Below are 19614 nucleotides of genomic sequence, written 5' to 3'. Positions count from 1 at the left end.
CTCCCGCCCACCCTCCGCTGGCAGCCGCAGCCCGCCTTCAAAGCGGACCAAGGTCCGCGGACGGCGCAGCCAATAGGCTTTCTGGGGTTTGCCCTCTAGCTAATGGGAGGACTATCTTTTCACGCCCTTGGCCAGTAAGAGAGCAGATGGTGTCCTCAGCGACCTATGGCAACGTCCTTTCCCACCCCCAACAGAGGCTCTGGGAGAGGATGCAGGACCAGGACCCGAGGAGAAGAAGCCTGCGTCTGGGCCTGGGTGGGAAGCATTCAGGCGCGCAGGTGCTGGAAGATGTGGGGAAGGCCGTCTTCGCGGCTTTCTCCGCCTCCTCGAACGTCACTTCCCTCCTGGGGTCCTAATGCCCCAAGTCCTTCCTGAACACTTGTTTTTAAATTTTATTATTGGTGTTATGGTTGTTATAGCCAGGCATTCTTGCAGGCGCTTAAGGTGCGAGCAGGACGACTCAAACTGTCCCCAGCCTTCAAACTTTCTTAGTACCCAGTAGATTTGTCCTATTGAGAACTAGAACAAATGACTTCCTCTCTGAGCCTGTTTCTATTTGTATGACAAAGTGATCCTCCTAGCTGCTGTGGGAGCTTGCCTGTTGTTGGGAAGCTCAAATAGGTTAATAAAATTAAAGCTTATCGAGCAGATTGTAAAAAGTTCGGGCATTAATTTTCTTTTTGTATGTAATCCCAGCCCCTTTTACTGCCCTATTATTTATTTCTTAAGGCAGAAATTTAGCCGATTAACGATTGTCTCTCGCTTCCGCTTCCCCAGCAACAACAGGGTGCCTGGCCCAAGGAGATACTCAGTAAAACTCTCATCTGTTGTGTCATTAAGAGGAACACTTAATGGCTCACGCCTGTAATCCCAGCACTTTGGGAGGCAGAGGCGGGAGGATCACCTGAGCCCAGGAGTTGGAGACCAGCCTGGGCAACAGAGTGAGACCCTGTCTCAAAAAAGAAGAAGAAGAAAAACACCAGGCGCCGTGGCTTACGTCTGTAATCCCAGCACTTTGGGAGGCCAAGATGGGAGAACTGCTTGAGGCCAGGAGTTCGAGACCAGCCTGGTCAACATAGCGAGACCGCCCCCACCGCCCCCCCCCCCCCCCCCCGCCATCTCAAAAATAAGTACATAAATCAAAATAAAAAATAAAGAGGAGGCCAGGCTTGGTGGCTCACGCCTATAATTCCAGCACTTTGGGAGGCCAAGGTGGGTGGATCATGAGGTCAGGAGTTAAAGACCAGCCTGGCCAAGATGCTGAAACCCCATCTCTACTAAAGATACAAAAAATTAGCCGGGCGTGGTGGCACATGCCTGTAATCCAGCTACTCGGGAGGTGGACGCAGAAGAATTGCTTGAACCTGGGAGATGGAGGTTGCAGTGAGCCGAGATCACGCCATTGCACTCCAGCCTGGGTGACAGGGCGAGACTCCGTTTCGAAAATAATAAATGCCGGGCGCGGTGGTTCATGCCTGTAATTCCAGCACTTTGGGAGGCCAAGGCAGGCAGATCACAAGGTCAGAAATTCGAGACCAGCCTGGCCAATATGGTGAAACCCTGTCTCTACTAAAAATACAAAAAAATTAGCCGTGGTGGTGGGTGCCTGTGGTCCCAGCTACTTGGGAGGCTGAGGCGGGAGAATCGCTTGAACCCTGGAGGTGGAGGTTGCAGTGAGCCGAGATTGCGCCACTGCACTCCAGCTTGGCAACAGAGCGAGACTCCGTCTCAAAAAATAAAGAGGAGCACTCTTGGTTTTGAGGTCTTCTTTAGGCTGCCCCTGAACTCAGTGTCCTACAGATGCACACAGACCAAAGTTGCTTCTCTGGGAAGTTGTCTGCAAATTGGCCATAAAACCCTGTTCCCTGATACCTTCTTGTTTCCTTCCTAGAGGTTGAATATTTATGCTATTTTATGAAGACTTCAGAGCACTGAGGCCCAGGCCTTGTCACTTTCTCACTTTAGTTTCTTGTCCAAAACTGTGTTGGTAACAAAGCACTTTGGATAGGCAGGGGCTGTGGCATGTGGAATTCCAGAGTGTACGAGATCAGGACACCCTCCTAAGGTCCTCCAGGTTGTCTAGGCTTGATAAGACTTTGGTTGGCTCAAGCTGGGCATGGTGGCTCACACTTATAATCCCAGCACTTCAGGAGGCCAAGGCAGGCGGATCACTTGAGGTCAGAAGTTCAAGACCAGCCTGGCCAATGTGGTGAAACCCTGTCTCTACCAAAAAATACAAAAATGAGCCAGGGATGGTGGCGCGTGCCTGTAGTCCCAGCTACTTGAGAGGCTGAGGTGGGAGAATTGCTGGAACCCGGGAGACACAGATTGCAGTGAGTCGAGATCACACCACTGCACTCCACCCTGGGAGACAGAGTGAGACCCTGTCTCAAAACATAAAATAATAAAATAAAATAAAATACTTGGGTAGGCTCAGAGCTTGGCCATGGCCCTTGATTCACCTTGGCTCAGAAGCCCTCCTGGGAAATAAGATTAAGCCAGCCTGACAGTGGAGATTGAGAAACCTGGGCTCAGCATCTGGCCGGACAGCTGGGAAGGGATAGTGGTCTGAGAAAGTCTGAGGCTATAGTTGGGCCCCTGCCCACACCCTCCCTCAGTCTGTGTGTCAGGGAAGGAACATGCCTTGTGGGGATGGTGGACAGATTCATCCCTAGAAGCTATGGGACCCTCCCACCCCCAGCCACCAGCACCCAAGAATCCCCAAAACAAGTGGGAGAATCTCGTTTCAGGCTGGTGAGAGATCAGCAGTGGAGGAGGCTGTGAGAGTTTTTATGGAACAGTAGCTGAGAGAGCACAGAGGCTCAGGGAAGCTGAGGGTGTCCTTGAAACCATGTGTTGGGGTGCTGGGGCATAGTTCCCCATCCTTTCCCTGGGGGAAGGAAGACTAAGGTTGATCCAGCAGACTATCCTATGGGGCCCAAGGGACAGGTGGATTTACATGACAGCACCCAGAGTCTCTTGGAGTGATTACTAGCGGAGAACCCTTGGGAAAGGCTGTATTTCCTGCCAGCGCTGGGCAAGCAGGGGACACACACGTTATGCTCTACTATGGAAGCCTCATACTCGATCAATACAAGAATCTTCTTTATGTAACAACCAAACCAAAAAAGCCAAACCTCTTTAGTACCTGGCTCAGGGTTGATGCTTAAAGAATATTTGTCAAATGAATAATGACTCTTAACTGATTAATAAACTGTAAGTTTGGAATTAATATCTCATACTCTTGTTATTGAAAACGATCCTGTTCCCCGGAAACCCTGGCCCTGTTCACCTCTGTACAAGAGTTCACATCAGACCCAGCACCTACCTTCCTGGATTCCTGGGCTCTCTGCCCTGACCTCTCACAGAGGTTGGGCCAGGGTGGGGAGAAGAGGGGGCCTCCCCCCTTGCTGTGGGGGAAGGAGACAGCCGCCTTCCCAGCCACCAGCCCCACTCTGCAGTTCCCAAGTTCTGTCTCAGGAAGCCCTCTTCCTCAAGGGAGCTTTCCTGGATTTTTCCTACTTCTAAATGCCAAATTCCCTCTTCCCAGGATAGACATGAATTCAAACATTTTTCATTTGCTGTGTCATTTAAGTTCTTTATTAATGTTCTCAGTCATCTGCTCCCTAAATGCCCCTGTAACTGGGTGGATTACCATTCTCGAGGGGCCCCCTGTTAGATGGGAGAGACACAGCCTCACACAGTGTGACGGGGTCGGGGGAGGTAGAGCCCTGCCCTCAGGCAGCTCCAGCCTGCAGAGGAGGAGGCAGGTCACCTGCAAAAAATGCTCCAAGGCTGGAGGAAGGAGTCCTGAGGGCAGATCTTGAGCACCAGGCCCATGCTGGGCAAGTGGGGTAACTGCTGAGGTAAGACCCTTCCTCCCAGACTGGGCTCCCAGGCTTCCGACCCGGAGGGGTGTCACCCCAGCGGCGGTCCCGAGGCTGGGGTCTGGGTGAGCTGGTGGCCTCTCGTCTCCCAGTCTCCGTTGCCAGGTGCAGTCGGTGGGAGCCGAGGGCTCGCAGGCGGGTGGTGGCTGCGGGGGAAGGCGGCGGGCCCGCGGGGTCGCGCAGGCAGCTGCAGGTCAGGAGCAGGTCAAACAGCAGCAGCTTGAAGAGCAGCAGCCGCAGCACCCCCAGCCACAGTGCCCCACCCGGTGTCCCTGCGAGGAGGAACCACTCAGGAGCTGCAGGAGCCTGCAGCCCCCCACCCCAGGAGAGAAAGGAGGAGAGGGTCTTGTCGTCTGCCCTTGCCCGTCCCCTTCACCCCCTCCTCCAGGGAAAGTCCTTCCCGGTGTCTAGCCTCCGTTCTTACTGGTAATAATAAATACCTTCCTGGCCTTCATTTTATTTTATTCCCCAACAATCATGGGGGTAGGGGTGGGGGCCACGCAGGAATTAGCATCTCATGCAGACAGTAACTAACTCGAAATTCCTTTTTTTTTTTTTTTAGATGGAGTCTCACTCCGTCACCCAGGCTGGAGTGCAGTGGCACGATCTCATCTCACTGCAACCTCCACCTCCCGGGTTCAAGTGATTCTTCTACCTCAGCCTCTCAGCCTCCCAAGTAGCTGGGACTACAGGTGTGTGCCAACACGCTCGGCTAATTTTTGTATTTTTAGTAGAGACAGAGTTTCACCATGTTGGCCAGGCTGGTCTCGAACTCCTGACCTCGTGATCCACCCACCTCGGCCTCCCAAAGTGCTGGGATTACAGGCATGAGCCACTGTGCCCGGCCTCAAAATTCTCTATTTGGTCAGGAAGCAGAGTTGGACCACAGCCCAACTTCATGACTGTCCGTCCATGCTCTTTCCATCACCCCAGACAGCCTCCCATTTACATGGCCTCTAATGCTGAGACCCCCTGCCTGGGCTGCCCAAGGAGGACTCCAAAGACCCCTCTGGGCCGGGCGCGGTGGCTCAAGCCTGTAATCCCAGCACTTTGGGAGGCTGAGGCAGGCGGATTATGAGGTCAGGAGATCGCGACCTTCCTGGCTAACACGGTGAAACCCCGTCTCTACTAAAAATACAAAAAATTAGCCAGGCGTGGTGGCGGGCGCCTGTAGTCCCAGCTACTCAGTAGGCTGAGGCAGGAGAATGGCGTGAACCCCAGAGGCGGAGCTTGCAGTGAGCCGAGATCGTGCCACTGCACTGCAGCCTGGGCAACAGAGCGAGACTCCATCTTGAAAAAAAAAAAAAAAAGACCCCTCTGTTAGCTGTCACCTATGCTTCTCAACTAATGTCCAGAAATTAGGCTGAGTTCAAAGGATTCGCCCCCATCTTACCCTAGGTAGACTGAGGCCCATGCTAGCCAGTGCCCCAACCTAGCATGACAGCCTCTACATGGGACACCTACCGACCTCCAGTGTAAGACCCATTAGGCCAGAGCTGAATGCCCCACCCCTAGGCCCAAGGTCCTGGTCCCAGCCTCTTATTCCCCGCCCCTTGCCCGGAGTACTCACCCCTGAGAGGCTCCCGGGGGCAGGTCCTGGCTGTAGAAGCCTCTCCTGTTGTCCAAGGAGAAGGGAATGAGTCTTCGGGGATGGGCCATGCACTCTGGAGGGCATCCCCAGTGCTATGCCCAGGCCCTGGCACAGGGTGGGTGTCAAGGCATTTGGGGTAAATGGACAAGTGAGCCAGCAGCAGAAACCCTAAGCCCATTTGCTGCAAGTCCTCTGAGGACCCAAACATCCCTCACTTTGCACTGTCCTGTGTTCTGTGCCCTGGGGAGGCTGGGGTGCCTGGCACTCTCAGATAAGGAACTGACTGTCTTCACAGCATTCTTTGGAAGTCAGGGCACTTAGTTAACAAACATTCCCATTTGGAAGATGACAAAACTGAGATAATCCCCGGAGAGGAAGTGAGTCATCTGGTCAGTGATAATAATAGCTGACTGTTTCAAAATACAATGGAGGGGGAAACAAAAATAGCTGGCTTTAGACATGTTACTTAACCTCCTCATACCTGTAAAATTGAGGGAATTATATGACCTGTCTCATAAATGTGAAGTCTGTAGAACACTGCCTGGAACAGAGTACTCAATCTGGTAGTGAATTTTTTTTTTTTTTTTTTTTTTTTTTTTGAGATGGAGTCTTGCTCTGTAGCCCAGGCTGGAGTACAGTGGCGCAATCTCGGCTCACAGCAAGCTCTGTCTCCCGGGTTCAGGCCATTCTCCTGCCTCAGCCTCCCGAGTAGCTGGGACTACAGGCGCCCGCCACCACGCCCGGCTCATTTTTTGTACTTTTAGTAGAAACGGGGTTTCACCGTGTTAGCCAGGATGGTCTCGATCTCCTGACCTCATGATCCACCCGCCTCGGCCTCCCAAAGTGCTAGGATTACAGGCGTGAGCCACCGCGCCCGGCGATTTGTTAATTAGTTTGGTCCTTATAGGGTGTCATGTACACAGGATGATCTATCTATGTGTGTATAATGAATCCTAGGTGGAAGGAGGCATTTTTATCCTTGGAAGCCATGCCGCAAAGCCTGGATTTCAACCAGATACTGCAGTTGCAAATCCCAGAATTCATGGCCCTGAGGCCACTCTCCCCTGAGCCCAGGCGTCACCCCACCTGGAGGCTCTGCACTTGGACACCTTCATGCCTTTGTGGCCTGGAGCCTGCCCTCCCTCCAACCATATCCTGGTGTGTGGAAAGGGACAGGGAGCATCCGCAAGGGCCCAGGCTCCATCCCCACCTGACAGCTGCAGGGGCTGTGTACTCCTGCTGTGGCCCTCAGCCCCAGGCCTGGTGTGGCAGACCAAAGGCTCCCAGGATGCCAGCTCCTCAGAAGGCAGGGAGAGATGGGCCAAGTTGGTCCAGGTGCCATCCGTTGCTGGGGAAGGGCCATAGGTGAAGGCATCCAGTGCACTGCCATTGCCGGCTGAGAACCAGATAGGGTTGTCAAGGCCAGGGGGTGCAACATCAAGGACCAGGCAGACCACCACCATCTGCCGCTTTCCATCCACCAGCAGCATGATTGGTGGGGCCAGAGAAGGAAAGAGTGTGCCGCCCACACCTGCAAGAGAGCATGTACCTGTGGGTGCTAGACCAGCTTGTGGTCTCCCAGGCCAGCACCGTGTTGTAGGCTAGGGTTCTACATTTCTATCTTTCCATCCATCCATCCTTCCACCATCCATCTACATGTCCTTCTAGCCACTCATCTATTCCTCCCTCCTTGCATTTTCCCATCTAGCCACCCTTCCTTCCCTCCATCTGCCCATCCTTTCATTCACTCACCTGTTTATCCATCCTTTCTTCTATCAGATATCTATCCTCCATGTTTTCTTTCTTTCTTTCTTTCTTTCTTTCTTTCTTTCTTTCTTTCTTTCTTTCTTTCTTTCTTTCTTTTTTTTTGAGACAGAATTTTGCTCTGTTGCCCAGGCTAGGGTGCAGTGGCACGATCTCGGCTCACTGCAAGTTCCGCCTCCCGGGTTCACACCATTCTCCTGCCTCCTGAGTAGCTGGGACAACAGGCGCCCGCCACTGCGCCCGGCTAAGTTTTTTTTTTTTTTTTTTTGTATTTTTAGTAGAGACGTGTTAGCCAGGATGGTCTCGATCTCCTGACCTCGTGATCCACCAGCCTCATCCTCCCAAAGTGCTGGGATTACAGGCATGAGCCACCATGCCTGGCCACCTCCATCTATTCTTTCTATCTTTCATCTATGTGTCTATCTATCCATCTACCCACCTCTCCTTCCATCCACTTGTCTATGATATCCGAGCCCCTTTCTGTGTCAGGAACTAGAGATACAACATTGGATAAGTCATTGTCCCTGCTCTCAAGGAACTCAGTTCCATGGGAAAGACAGTAGATGTGTAAAAAAATACTTGTAATACCCTGTTGTGGCAGCCTCTAGAGAGGAAGGGAAGGAAACAGGACCTGGAATGAGATTAGAAGGGGCTTCAAATATATCTGTAACTTTTTGTTTCTTTTTTAAAAAGTCTGATTTAAATATGGCAAAATGTTAAACATTTGTTCATCCTGGCTAACAAGGTGAAACCCCGTCTCTACTAAAAATACAGAAAATTAGCCTGGCGTGGTAGCGGGCGCCTGTAGTCCTAGCTACTCGGGAGGCTGAGGCAGGAGAATGGCATGAACCTGGGAGGCGGAGCTTGCAGTGAGCCAAGATCGGGCCACTGCACTCCAGCCTGGGCGACAGAGCGAGACTCTGTCTCAAAAAAAAAAAAAAATGTTAAACATTTGTTAATCTAGGTGGAGTGTACATGGGTATTTTTTCTTTTATTCTCAGCCTTTTTCTGTAGCCTGTAGTTTTGTTTGTTTGTTTGTTTCCTTTTTGAGATGGAGCCTTGCTAGGTCTCCCAGGCTGGAGTGCAGTGGCACCATCTCGGCTCACTGCAACCTCTGCCTCCCGGGTTCAAGCCATTCTTCTGCCTCAGCCTCCAAGATCCCACGCCACCAACCCAGCTAATTTTTATTTTTATGTTTTTAGTAGAGACTGGGTTTTTCCATGTTGGTCAGGCTGGTCTCCGACTCCTGACCTCAGGTGATCCGCCCTCCTTGGCCTCCCAAAGTGCTAGGATTATAGACGTGAGGCACCGCACCCAGCCTTTTTTTTTTTTTTTTTTTAAAGCTTTGTTGGCTGGGCATGGTGGCTCATGCCTGTAATCCCAGCACTTCGGGAGGCCAAAGTGGGCAGATCACGAGGTCAGGAGATCGAGACTATCCTGGCCAACATGGTGAAACCCCATCTCTACTAAAAATACAAAAATTAGGTGGGCATGGTGGTGCGTGCCTGTAATCCCAGCTACTTGGGAGGCTGAGGCAGGAGAATGGCCTGAACCAGGGAAGCGGAAGTTGCAGTGAGCCCAGATCGCACCAGTGCACTCCAGCCTGGCGACAGAGCAAGACTCTGTCTCAAAAAAAAAAAAAGCTTTGTTGGCTGGGTGCGGTGGCTCACGCATGTAATCCTAGCACTTTGGGAGGCTGAGGCAGGCCGATCACCTGAGGTCAGGAGTTTGAGACCAGCCTGGCCAACATGGTGGAACCCCATCTCTACTAAAAATATAAAAATTAGTCGGGCGTGGTGGTGCACACCCGTAGTCCCAGCTACTCAGGAGGCTGAGGCAGGAGAATTGGTAAACCCAGAGGCAGAGGTTGCAGTGAGCCAAGATCATGCCACTACACTCCAGCCTGGGCAACGGCACAAGATTCCATCTCAAAAAAAAAAAAAAAAAAAGGCTGGGTGTGGTAGTTCATGCTTGTAATCCCAGCACTTTGGAGGGCCAAGGCAGGTAGATCACCTGAGGTCAGGAGTTCGAGAACACCCTGGCCAACATGGCAAAACCCCGTCTCTACTAAAAATACAAAAAAATTAGCTGCGCGTGGTGGCACATGCCTGTAGTCCCAGCTACTCTGGAGGCTGAGGCACAAGAATCGCTTGAACCCGGGCAAAGGTTGCAGTGAGCTGAGATCATGTCACTGCACTCCAGCCTGGGTGACAGAGTGAAAAAGAAAAAAGGTTTGTTTAGATATAGTCCACATACCAGACAATTCACCCATTTGAAGTATAGGTGTCTTATTTAATAATCTTAAGAACTAAGTCATGGCTGGGCGCGGTGGCTCAAGCCTGTGATCCCAGCACTTTGGGAGGCCAAGGTGGGCGTATCACGAGGTCAGGAGATCGAGACCATCCTGGCTAACATGGTGAAACCCCGTCTCTACTAAAAATACAAAAAATTAGCCAGGCATGGTGGCGGGCACCTGTAGTCCCAGCTACTCGGGAGGCTGAGGCAGGAGACTGGCGTGAACCTGGGAGGCGGAGCTTGCAGTGAGCCGAGATCACGCCACTGCACTCCAGCCTGGGCGACAGTGTGAGACTCCGTCTCAAAAAAAAAAAAAAATTATCCTACTAACACATAAATGGTAAGTTGTCCAGTCAGGATTTGAACTCTCAGATCTCTGTAACTCCAAATCCCCTAAACCATCTCACTTTGAAGGATGACTAAGATTTTGCCATGTGACACAGTGGACCGTCTAGGACATAGCTTCAGACAGAGCTAAGCGTGACTCCTGACTCATTCACTTAATTTTCTGAGTCTTTATTTTATTTCATTATTATTACTATTATTTTTGAGATGGAGTCTCACTCTGTCGCCCAGGCTGGAGTGCAGTGGCGGGATCTCGGCTCACTGCAACCTCCACCCCCCAGGGTTCAAGCAATTCTCCTGCCTCAGCCTCCTGAGTAGCTGGGATTACAGGTGCCTACCACCACGCGTGGCTAATTTTTGTATTTTTAGTAGAGATGGGGGTTTTACCATCTTGGCCAGGCTGGTCTTGAACTCCTGACCTCGTGATCCACCTGCCTCCGCCTCCCAAACTGCAAAGTGCTAGGATTACAGGCGTGAGCCCCGTGCCTGGCTTTTTTTTTTTTTTTTTTTTTTTTGAGACTGATTCTGGTTCTGTTGCCTAGCCTGGAGTGCAGTGGTGGGATCTTGGCTCAGTGCAACCTCCTCTTCCTGGGTTCAAGCAATTCTCCTGCCTCAGCATCCTGAGTAGCTGGATTACAGGCACCTGCCACCTTGTCCGGCTAATTTTTGTATTTTTTAGTAGAGATGGGGTTTCACCATGTTGGCCAGGCTGCTCTCAAACTCCTGACCTCAAGTGATCTGCCTGCCTTGGCCTCCCAAAGTGCTGGGATTACAGGCGTAAGCCACTGCACCCAGCCAATTTTCTGACTCTTTTTGTTTGTTTTGTTTTGTTTTCATTATGTATTTATTTATTTATTTAGGTTGAAAGAACAATATTTTTTCTGAGTCCCAATGGTCTCATCAATATAATGGTGTTAGGCCGGGCTCAGTGGCTCATGCCTGTAATCCCAGCACTTTGGGAGGCTGAGTCAAGTGAATCACTTGAAGTCAGGAGTTCGGGACCAGCCTGGCCAACGTGGTGAACCCGTCTCCACTAAAAATACAAAAATTAGCCGGGCATGGTGGTGGGCAGCTGTAATCCCAGCTACTTGGGAAGCTGAGGCAGGAGAACCGCTTGAACCTGGGAGGCGGAGTTTGCAGTGAGTTGAGATCGTGCCATTGCACTCCAATCTGGGCAACAGAGCAAACTCTGTCTAATAATAATAATAATAATAATAATAATATAATGGGCTGGGTGTGGTGGCTCACGTCTGTAATCCCAGCACTTTGGGAGGCCGAGGCAGGTGGATCATGAGGTCAAGAGTTCAAGACCAGCCTGGCCAACATAGTGAAACTCCGTCTCTACTAAAAATACAAAAAATTAGCTGGGCGTGGAGGCAGGTGCCCGTAATCCTAGCTACTCAGGAGGCTAAGGCAGGAGAATCGAGTGAACCCGGGAGGCGGAGGTTGCAGTGAGCCAAGATCACACCATTGTACTCTAGCCCGGGTGACAGTGCGAGACTCTGTCTCAAAAAAAAAAAATAAATAAATAATAAATAATAATAATAATATAATGCTGTTAATAATACCAGCCCAGCAAAATTATTGTGAAGAGTAAAGGCCATAAGTGTAAAATGCCCTGGCAGATAAGTATTAGTGTCATTATTGATATTAATATTAATAAGGCATTGCAAACAAAGGTAGTAGAGAAGGCTGGGCATGAGCTCCAGGACTCAACCTCCAGAGCCTTTTCAGTTCTTTTTTTTTTTTTTTTTTTTTTTTTTTGAGACAGAGTCTTGCTCTGTCCCCCAGGCTGGAGTGCAGTGGCGCATCTCGGCTCACTGCAAGCTCCGCCTCCTGGGCTCACGCCATTCTCCTGCCTCAGCCTCCCGAGTAGCTGGGACTACAGGCGCCCGCCAACACGCCCGGCTAATTTTTTTGTATTTTTTAGTAGAGACGGGGTTTCACCGTGTTAGCCAGGATGGTCTCGATCTCCTGACCTCGTGATCCACCCGCCTCGGCCTCCCAAAGTGCTGGGATTACAGGCTTGAGCCACCGCGCCCGACCGAGCCTTTTCAGTTCTATAGATAGAGACATTCCCCAAGTTGAGTTCAGCTTCCACTTCTTCCATGAAGCATCCCAGGATTGTTCCTGCTTACCCTGGTTACTTCCTTCCCAAGCTCAGGCCTCCTGCCATGGGCTCCCTGTGTTCCACATAGGTGTGGTTTATCTCCCTAATGAAGGAGTGCCTGTGAGATACTTGGGGCCAGCTCTAGATCAAGGAGACCCCCCTGACTCAAAAGTCATGGACCTTCCCCCACCACATACATGCACACATGCACATGCTTCTAGATGAAGCTGGAATTTTCCCCTCAAAACATGAGTCCTTTGGCTCCAGCCTTGATCATGGGAGGGCTGGGGGTAAATACCCTGGGAAGAGGCCTTGAGACCTATCCTGAGCCCATTGATAAGGGTGAGCTGGGAGTGAACTTGAGACACCCTGAGTCCTATTGAACCAGGGCAGGCATCCTGAGGGCAAGAAGCACAGGACAGGACCTCACACTGTTACCCATATCCCATCATTGCATATCACATCACACACACTGGCTACCCTAACCCCACCTTCTATGGATGCCCACCCAGTTTGTTCTCATTTCTCTATACCTCTAAGAGGGACAGCCTCCCTATCAACACTGTGGGCTCCAGGGCAGGAAGACATGGGAGCCCCAGGCAAGGTGGCTGGGAGGAAGAGTACAATGGGAAGAGTATAGTGGGTGAGACCCTCCCCAGAGGTCCTTAAATGTCTCTTGTCCTGCCTCTCTGCAGCCCATCAATACCCAGGGAGGTCCAGAGTGAGGGGATGGGCTTGGGCAGACTGAGGAGGAACAGAGAGGAAGGCAAAGAGGGGGCTCACCTGTGAGTAGGGCTGGACACCCAAGGGCTAGGAGAAGTAGCAGCCATGTCCCGGTCATGGCCCACTCGGAAGGAGACAAGACCCAGCTGCAGACCTGAGTTGCGGCTAGGGGAGGAGGCACCCACAAGACTGCCTTCTAGGCCACAGGCCCAGCTGCACCTCAGCTGCTCCACCACGAGCCGTTTCCCCTGGTGACGGGCCCCTCCTCCTGCCCTGGCCCCCAAACCCAATCCTGTCTCACGGGTCAGGGAGCACAGGGTGCCTCTCCCACACCAGGAGCTGGACACCTGCACTCCCTCTGAAGAGACAGCACTTCAGTTTGCAAAGTCCCGCTTCAGGGCAGCTACCATCCACAGGACACAGAGCACCAGGTGGCTTGACAGGGGCTTGACATACAGCCCTTCACTTGATCCACTCAACCACTGTGAGTTACATTTCACAGGTGAGGCAACTGAGGCTCACAGAGAGTGAGAGACCCGCCCAGGGCCGCATGGCTGACAGGTACCAGAGCCAGGGCTTGAACTGTTTTTAGATGGCTGGCTTTATTATAGGCAAAAAGATACCCAGGGCCGGGTGCGGTGGCTCATGCCTGTAATCCCAGCACCTTGGGAGGCTGAGACGGGCAGATCACAAGGTCCGGAGATCAAGACCATCCTGGCTAACACGGTGAAACCCCGTCCCTACTAAAAATACAAAAAAATTAGCCAAGCGTGGTGGCGGGCACCTGTAGTCCCAGCTACTCAGGAGGCTGAGGCAGGAGAATGGCGTGAACCCGGGAGGCAGAGCTTGCAGTGAGCCAAGATCGCGCCACTGCACTCCAGCCTGGGCGACAGAGTGAGACTCCATCTCAAAGAAAAAAAAAAAAAGATGCCCAATAAACTTTTTGCCATGTTGTTACAACCCTCCTTTTTATTTATTTATTTTTTTAGAGATGGGGTTCTTTCTTTGTTGCCCAGGCTAGAATGCGGCAGTACAATCATAGCTCACTGCAGTGTTGAACTCCTGGGCTCAAGTGATCCTCTTTCGTCAGCCTCCTGAGTAGCTAAGACCACAGGCATGCGCTACTACACCCAGCTAATTTATTTTGATTTTGATTTTTTGTAGAGATGGAGTCTTGCTTTGTTGCCTATGTTGGTTTCGTACTCCTGGGCTCAAGCAATCCTCCTGCTCTGGCCTCTCGAAGTGCTGGGATTACAGGTGTGAGCCACATGCCTGGCATTTATTATACCATTTTAACTTTTCTTTCTTTTTTTTTTTTTTTTAAGAGACAGGCTTTTACTCTGTCACCCAGGCTGGAGTGCAGTGATGCTATCATAGCTCACTACAGTCTTGAAATCCTGGGCTCAAGCAATCCTCCCACCTCAACCTTTTGGATTTTTTTGGAGACAGTCTGGCTTTATCACCCAGGTTGGAGTGCAGTGGCATGATCTTACCTCAATGCAACCTCTGCCTCCCAGTCCCAAGCGATCCTCCTGCCTCACCTTCCCAAGTAGCTGGGACCACAGGCGCATGCCACCACACCCAGCTAAATTTTTGTGTTTTTTGCAGAGACTGGGTTTCGCCATATTGCCAGGCTGGTCTCGAACTCTTGAGCTCAAGTGATCCACCCTTCAAAGTTCTGACATTACAGGTGTGAGCCACTGTGCCTGGCGTCCTTTTTTTGTTTTTTCTCAGACATTCTGTTACAGCAGCCATTCCTTTATTGTTAGACATTTGGGTTTCCGGTTTGGGGTAATGGCCATCTTTGTTCATAAAAGCTTTTCCAAATTTACTTTTTTTTTTTTTTTGAGATGAAGTCTTGCTCTGTCACCAGGCTGGAGTGCCGTGGTGTGATCTCGGCTCATTGCGACTTCTGCCTCCCTGGTTCAAGTGATTCTCCTGCCTCAGCCTCCAGAGTAGCTGGGACTACAGGCGTGCACTACCACGCCCAGCTGATTTTTGTATTTTTAGTAGAGATGGGGTTTCACCATGTTGGCCAGGATGGTCTCGATCAGAGACAGCTCTGTCACCCAGACTGGAGTGCAGTGGTACAATCATGGCTCACTGCAACCTCCACCTCCCTGGCTCAAGCGATCCTCCTGCCTCACCCCCAAATTAACCTCTCCTGTAGCTAAGACTACAGGCGTGCGCCACCAGCTGGCTAATTTTTTGTATTTTTGTAGAGATGGGATTTTACCATGTTGCCCAGGTTGGTCTAGAACTTGTGAGCTCAAATGATCTGCCTGCCTTGACCTCCCAATGTGCTGGGATCAGACTTGAGCCACCGCACCCAGTCCCCCAAATTTACATTTATTTCCTTAAAATTATTGGCTAAAGGCCTCTGTAATTTTGTTTGTGGTTTGTTGTTCAACTATTAAAAAATTATTTTTTTCTGGATGGGTGCGGTGGCTCATGCCTGTAATCCCAGCACTTTGGGAGGCCGAGGCGGGTGGATCACAAGGTCAGGAGTTCGAGACCAGCCTGACCAACATGGTGAAACCCTGCCTGTACTAAAAGATACAAAAATTAGCCAGGCATGGTGCTGCGTGCCTGTAATCCCAGCTACTCAGGAGGCTGAGGCAGGAGAATCGCTTGAACCCATGAGGCAGAGGTTGCAGTGAGCCGAGATGATGCCATTGCACTCCAGCCGGGGTGAAAGAGAGAGACTCTGGCTCAAAATGAAAAAAAAAAAAGAGACAAGATCTTGTTATTTTATCTGGACTGGAGTGCAGTGTCTATTCACAGATGTGATTATCAAACTCATGGCCTCAGACTACAGAGTAGCTGGGACCACAGGGGCATGCTTCCATACCTGGCCATCCTAACCATTTGTAAGTATACATTTCAGTGGCCATTCATACTGCTGTGCAACCGTCACCATCATCCATCTCTAGAATTCATCTTGCAAAAATGAAACTCTGTACCATGGCAACCACCATTCCCATTCTACTCTTTCTTTTTTTTTTTGAGACGGAGTCTCACTCTGTCACTCAGGCTGGAGTGCAGTGGCGCAATCTCAGCTCACTGCAACCTCCACCTCCTAGGTTCAAGTGATTCTTGTGCCTCAGCCTCCCGAGTAGCAGGGATTATAGGCACCTGCCACCATGCCCAGCTAATTTTTGTATTTTTAGTAGAGACGGGGTTTCACCATGTTGGCCAGGCTGGTCTCAAACTCTGACCTCAAGTGATCCGCCCACCTCAGCCTCCCAAAGTGCTGGGATTGCAGGCGTGAGCCACCGTGCCCGGTCACCAACACTCTACTTTCTATAAATGAATTTGACTACGTCATTCAAGTAGAATCATACAGTATTTGTTTTTTGTGACTGGTTCATTTCACTTAGGACATGTCAAGTTTCACCCATGTTGAACCACGTGTCAGAATTTTCTTCCTTTTTAAAGCTGAATAATATCTCATTGCATGTATATAGCACATTCTGCTTATCCATTAATCTGTGGGTGGACATTGGGCTGCTTCCACATTTTAGCTATCATGAACATGATTTAATGATAGCTAAAGGGGTATTGACCTCAAAGGAAGAGGCTGAAGCACCAAATATCATTTAAAGAGTTTACTTGACGATGCCTGTAATCCCAGCACTTTGGGAGGCCGAGGAGGGAGGACTGCTTGAGGCCAGGAGTTCATAATGATATCCATTATGAACATAGATACCTCTTTGAGACTTTCCTTCCTTTTCTTTTCTTTTTTTTTTTTTGAGACAGAGTTTCACTCTTGTTGCCCAGGCTAGAGTGCAATGGCGCGATCTTGGCTCACCACAACCTCCGCCTCCCGGGTTCAAGAGATTCTCCTGCCTCAGCCTCCCAAGTAGCTGGGCTTACAGTCACCACCACCACGCCCAGCTAATTTTGTATTTTTAGTAGAGATGAGGTTTCTCCATGTTGGTCAGGCTGGTCTCGAAACCCCGACCTCAGGTGATCCGCCCGCCTCGGCCTCCGAAAGTGCTGGGATTACAGGCGTGAGGCACCGCGCCTGGCCTTGAAACTTCTTCAGTCTGGTGCCAGCCTCACTCGATTTCCGTCTGGATGGCTATTTTAATAATCCTGTGGATGGCGCGCTCCTGACGGTCCTGAGGGAACACTCTGCCTCCAGGGCTGCGCTCCCGGCCCTTGCTTTCCCAGGGCTGCCCTCCCGGCCCTTGCTTTCCCAGGGCTGCCTGGAGGCCGCGGGCCCCGCGCGTTCCCAGGCACAGCCCGCGCCCAGGTGCGCGCTGTCGCGGTGGGTTCCCCCTGGGAGGGGGAGGGAGCGGGGCAGGTGTCCCTAACGACTCTCCCACCCTCCAGCCCAGGGAGGAGCTGGCCCGGGCTCCGTTACCACGTTACGGATGGGGAAAGAGCTCTCCGGCCTCTTTCCGATTTCAGGATCCTCCCGAGAACCGGAAGGAGGAAGACCCCCTCCCCTCCCCCGCCCTCGCGCCAGCCGCCTCCATCTGCAGTAGCTGACCCTTCCGCCTATCCGTTCCAGCTCCCGCGGGACTCAGGCGTCCCTGGCCACCGCAGCCTGGAAGCGTTCCTTGCCTGCTCCTCACATTGGTCTCCTCTTTCTGGGATCCCCGAGTCTCCCTCGGACCCCATAGTCTTGCTGGCCCTGCAGACGCCTTGCCCTGGGCGGACGGCCTTTTAACTGGACTTGGGCGAACCTACCATTCGCTGGCCAGGACTCATTCCCAGATATCTAATTTAATCCTCACAACCACCCCACCAGGTGTTATCGGCTGAAGGGGTGGTTTGCCCCTCCACACCTGTGGGTGCTTCTCGTTAGGTGGGACGAAAGACTTGAGAAAAGGAATAAGACACAGAGACAAAGTGTAGAGAAGGAAAAGCAGGGCCCAGGGGACCGGTGCTGTGCTTACAGAGGACCCACACCGGCACCGGCCTCTGAGTTCCCTTAGTATTTATTCACAATTATCTTTACCATCACCGGTGCTGTGCTTTGAGATGTATATGCGAACCTCTCCATAAACCTTTTAGCAGTATTGCTCCAGCAAGCCCCATCTTATTCCTAAAGGCGGTTTTCACAATTATCTTTACCATCACCGGTGCTGTGCTTTGAGGTGTTCCATCGCCCAGGGACGGGCAGAAGACAAATGTTTTTCTTTTTCTCTAGATTAAAGAGAATGGTGATGACCTTTAACCATAAGCAGCCTTTAGGCACTTGTTTAACAAAGCACATTCTGCACCACCCAAAATCCTTTTAACCTTAAGTCATCACAGCACATGTCTCTTGCAAGGACAAGGTTGGGGGTAGGGTCACAGATTAACAGCATCTCAAATACAGAACTAAATGGAGTCTCTTATGTCTACTTCCTTCTATATAGACACAGTAACAGGCTGATCTCTCTTTCTTTTCCCCACAATCGGCTAAGGAAATGGGCCCAGAAAAACTAAGTTGCGACGCTGAAGGCACCCTAGCAGGCCAGTAGTGGAGCCAGCTGGAGGCGGCACTTCAGCAGAGGGATGTGTTTACAGGGCCGTCTCTTCCAAAGCTCATTCACAAGGCTGCCGGGACAGAGAAATCAAATAGGGGCACCCATCTGCATGCCTGGCCCATAGCAGGTGCTCACGCTAATTGATACCTCCCCTCTGTTTTTTCTTACGTACCGGTGGAAAACCGAGGGCCCATGGAAAGCTGAGATGAGCCACATAGGATGTGAAAAATAAAATTAAGAAAAAGTAGGCCGGGCGCGGTGGCTCACGCCTGTAATCTCAGCACTTCGGGAGGCCAAGGCGGGCGGATCACCTGAGGTTAGGGGTTCAAGACCAGCCTGGCCAACATGGAGAAACTCCGTCTCTACTAAAAATACAAAATTAGCCGAGTGTGGTGGTACGCGCCAGTAGTCCCAGCTACTTGGGAGGCTGAGGCAGGAGAATCGCTTGAACCCGGGAGGTGGAGGTTGCAGTGAGCCAAGATCACACATTGCACTCCAGCCTGGGCAACAAGAGCAAAACTCTGTCTCAAAAAAAAAAAAAAAAAGCCTCCTTTAGGAATGCTGACAGGGGCACACCTATTTCATTTATCAAATGAAAACCTACAGTGTTATTTATAACACAAAAAATCACCTAAATATTCAGTGATAAGGAAATAGCTAAATAAAATATGATGGATTTGCATGATGAAATAGTATACAAGCCTAAAATGTTCATTCATTCTTTCATTCAGAACCATTTATTGGTCTCTGCCTTTTTTTTTTTTTTTTTTTTTGAGACAAAGTCTCGGTCTGTCACCCAGGCTGGAGTGCAGTGGCACAATCTCAGCTCACTGCAACCTCCACCTCCCAGGTTCCAGCGATTCTCCTGCCTCAGTCTCCTGAGTAGCTGGGATTACAGGTGCGTGCCACCACACCGGCTAATTTTTGTATTTTTAGTAGAGACAGGGTTTCACCGTGTTAGTCAGGCTGGTCTCGAACTCCTGACCACGTGATCCACCCACCTCGGCCTCCCAAAGTGCTGGGATTACAGGTGTGAGGCACCAGGCCCGACCTATTAGTCTCTGCTTTATGCCAGGAATTGGGGCTGGGGATAATCAGACAAAAAGAGATGCTCTCAGCAGTCAAGAGGGAAGAGACAGGTAGGGGACCTGGAGTGTTAACAGATACTGTGCCTAAGCACCACACACACACACACAGGCCCACACACCCAAGCATAAGTGCAGAGGTAGAGGGCGGGGTCCTGGGGGAGGGGCTTTTTCTTGTAGAGCGGATGGGAATCAGAACAAGTGCTTTAGAAGTTTATACTTGGGGGCCGGGCGTGGTGGCTCACGTCTGTAATCCTAGCACTTTGGGAGGTGGGCGGATCACAAGATCAGGAGATCGAGACCATCCTGGCTAAAACGGTGAAACCCCATT

The 19614-nt window shown here is 51.0% G+C and overlaps 1 protein-coding gene across 8 annotated transcripts; it reads right to left on the bottom strand.

The window, feature by feature from the left end:
- Positions 1-3570: 3570 nt before the first annotated feature.
- PTCRA (pre T cell antigen receptor alpha) lies at positions 3571-13424 on the bottom strand. 8 transcript variants are annotated; one of them, XM_063633142.1, is made up of 5 exons: positions 12776-13420; positions 7831-7873; positions 6689-6891; positions 5458-5502; positions 3571-4159 (listed from the first exon to the last, which is right to left on the bottom strand). In XM_063633142.1, exons 1-5 carry the CDS (start codon positions 12831-12833, stop codon positions 3738-3740), a joined length of 771 nt encoding a protein of 256 aa, XP_063489212.1. In that variant the 5' UTR covers positions 12834-13420; the 3' UTR covers positions 3571-3737. The 8 variants fall into 8 exon arrangements, with proteins under 8 accessions (XP_063489212.1, XP_063489211.1, XP_063489208.1 ...); XM_063633141.1 differs by lacking the exon at positions 7831-7873 and having other exon boundaries at positions 5458-5583; positions 6689-6874; positions 12776-13424; XM_063633138.1 differs by lacking the exon at positions 7831-7873 and having other exon boundaries at positions 5458-5583; positions 6689-7009.
- Between the last annotated feature and the right edge of the window lie 6190 nt (positions 13425-19614).

This window comes from Symphalangus syndactylus, chromosome 23 (genome assembly GCF_028878055.3).
Source record: "Symphalangus syndactylus isolate Jambi chromosome 23, NHGRI_mSymSyn1-v2.1_pri, whole genome shotgun sequence".
NCBI lineage: Eukaryota > Metazoa > Chordata > Mammalia > Primates > Hylobatidae > Symphalangus > Symphalangus syndactylus.
Note: the sequence above shows the minus strand (reverse complement) of the source record. Positions and strands in the feature narration are given on the sequence as shown.

Excerpts from the sequence above, each read along its gene's own strand:
- PTCRA (XM_063633139.1), bottom strand. The coding sequence starts at position 7,272 with ATGGAGGATAGATATCTGATAGAAGAAAGGATGGATAAACAG. Across the intron at positions 7,010-7,230 it reads AAGAAAGGATGGATAAACAG|GTGTGGGCGGCACACTCTTT; the intron begins GTGAGTGAATGA and ends GCTCTCTTGCAG. Across the intron at positions 4,194-5,457 it reads CCCCCGGGAGCCTCTCAGGG|GCTCCTGCAGCTCCTGAGTG; the intron begins GTGAGTACTCCG and ends GGGGGGCTGCAG.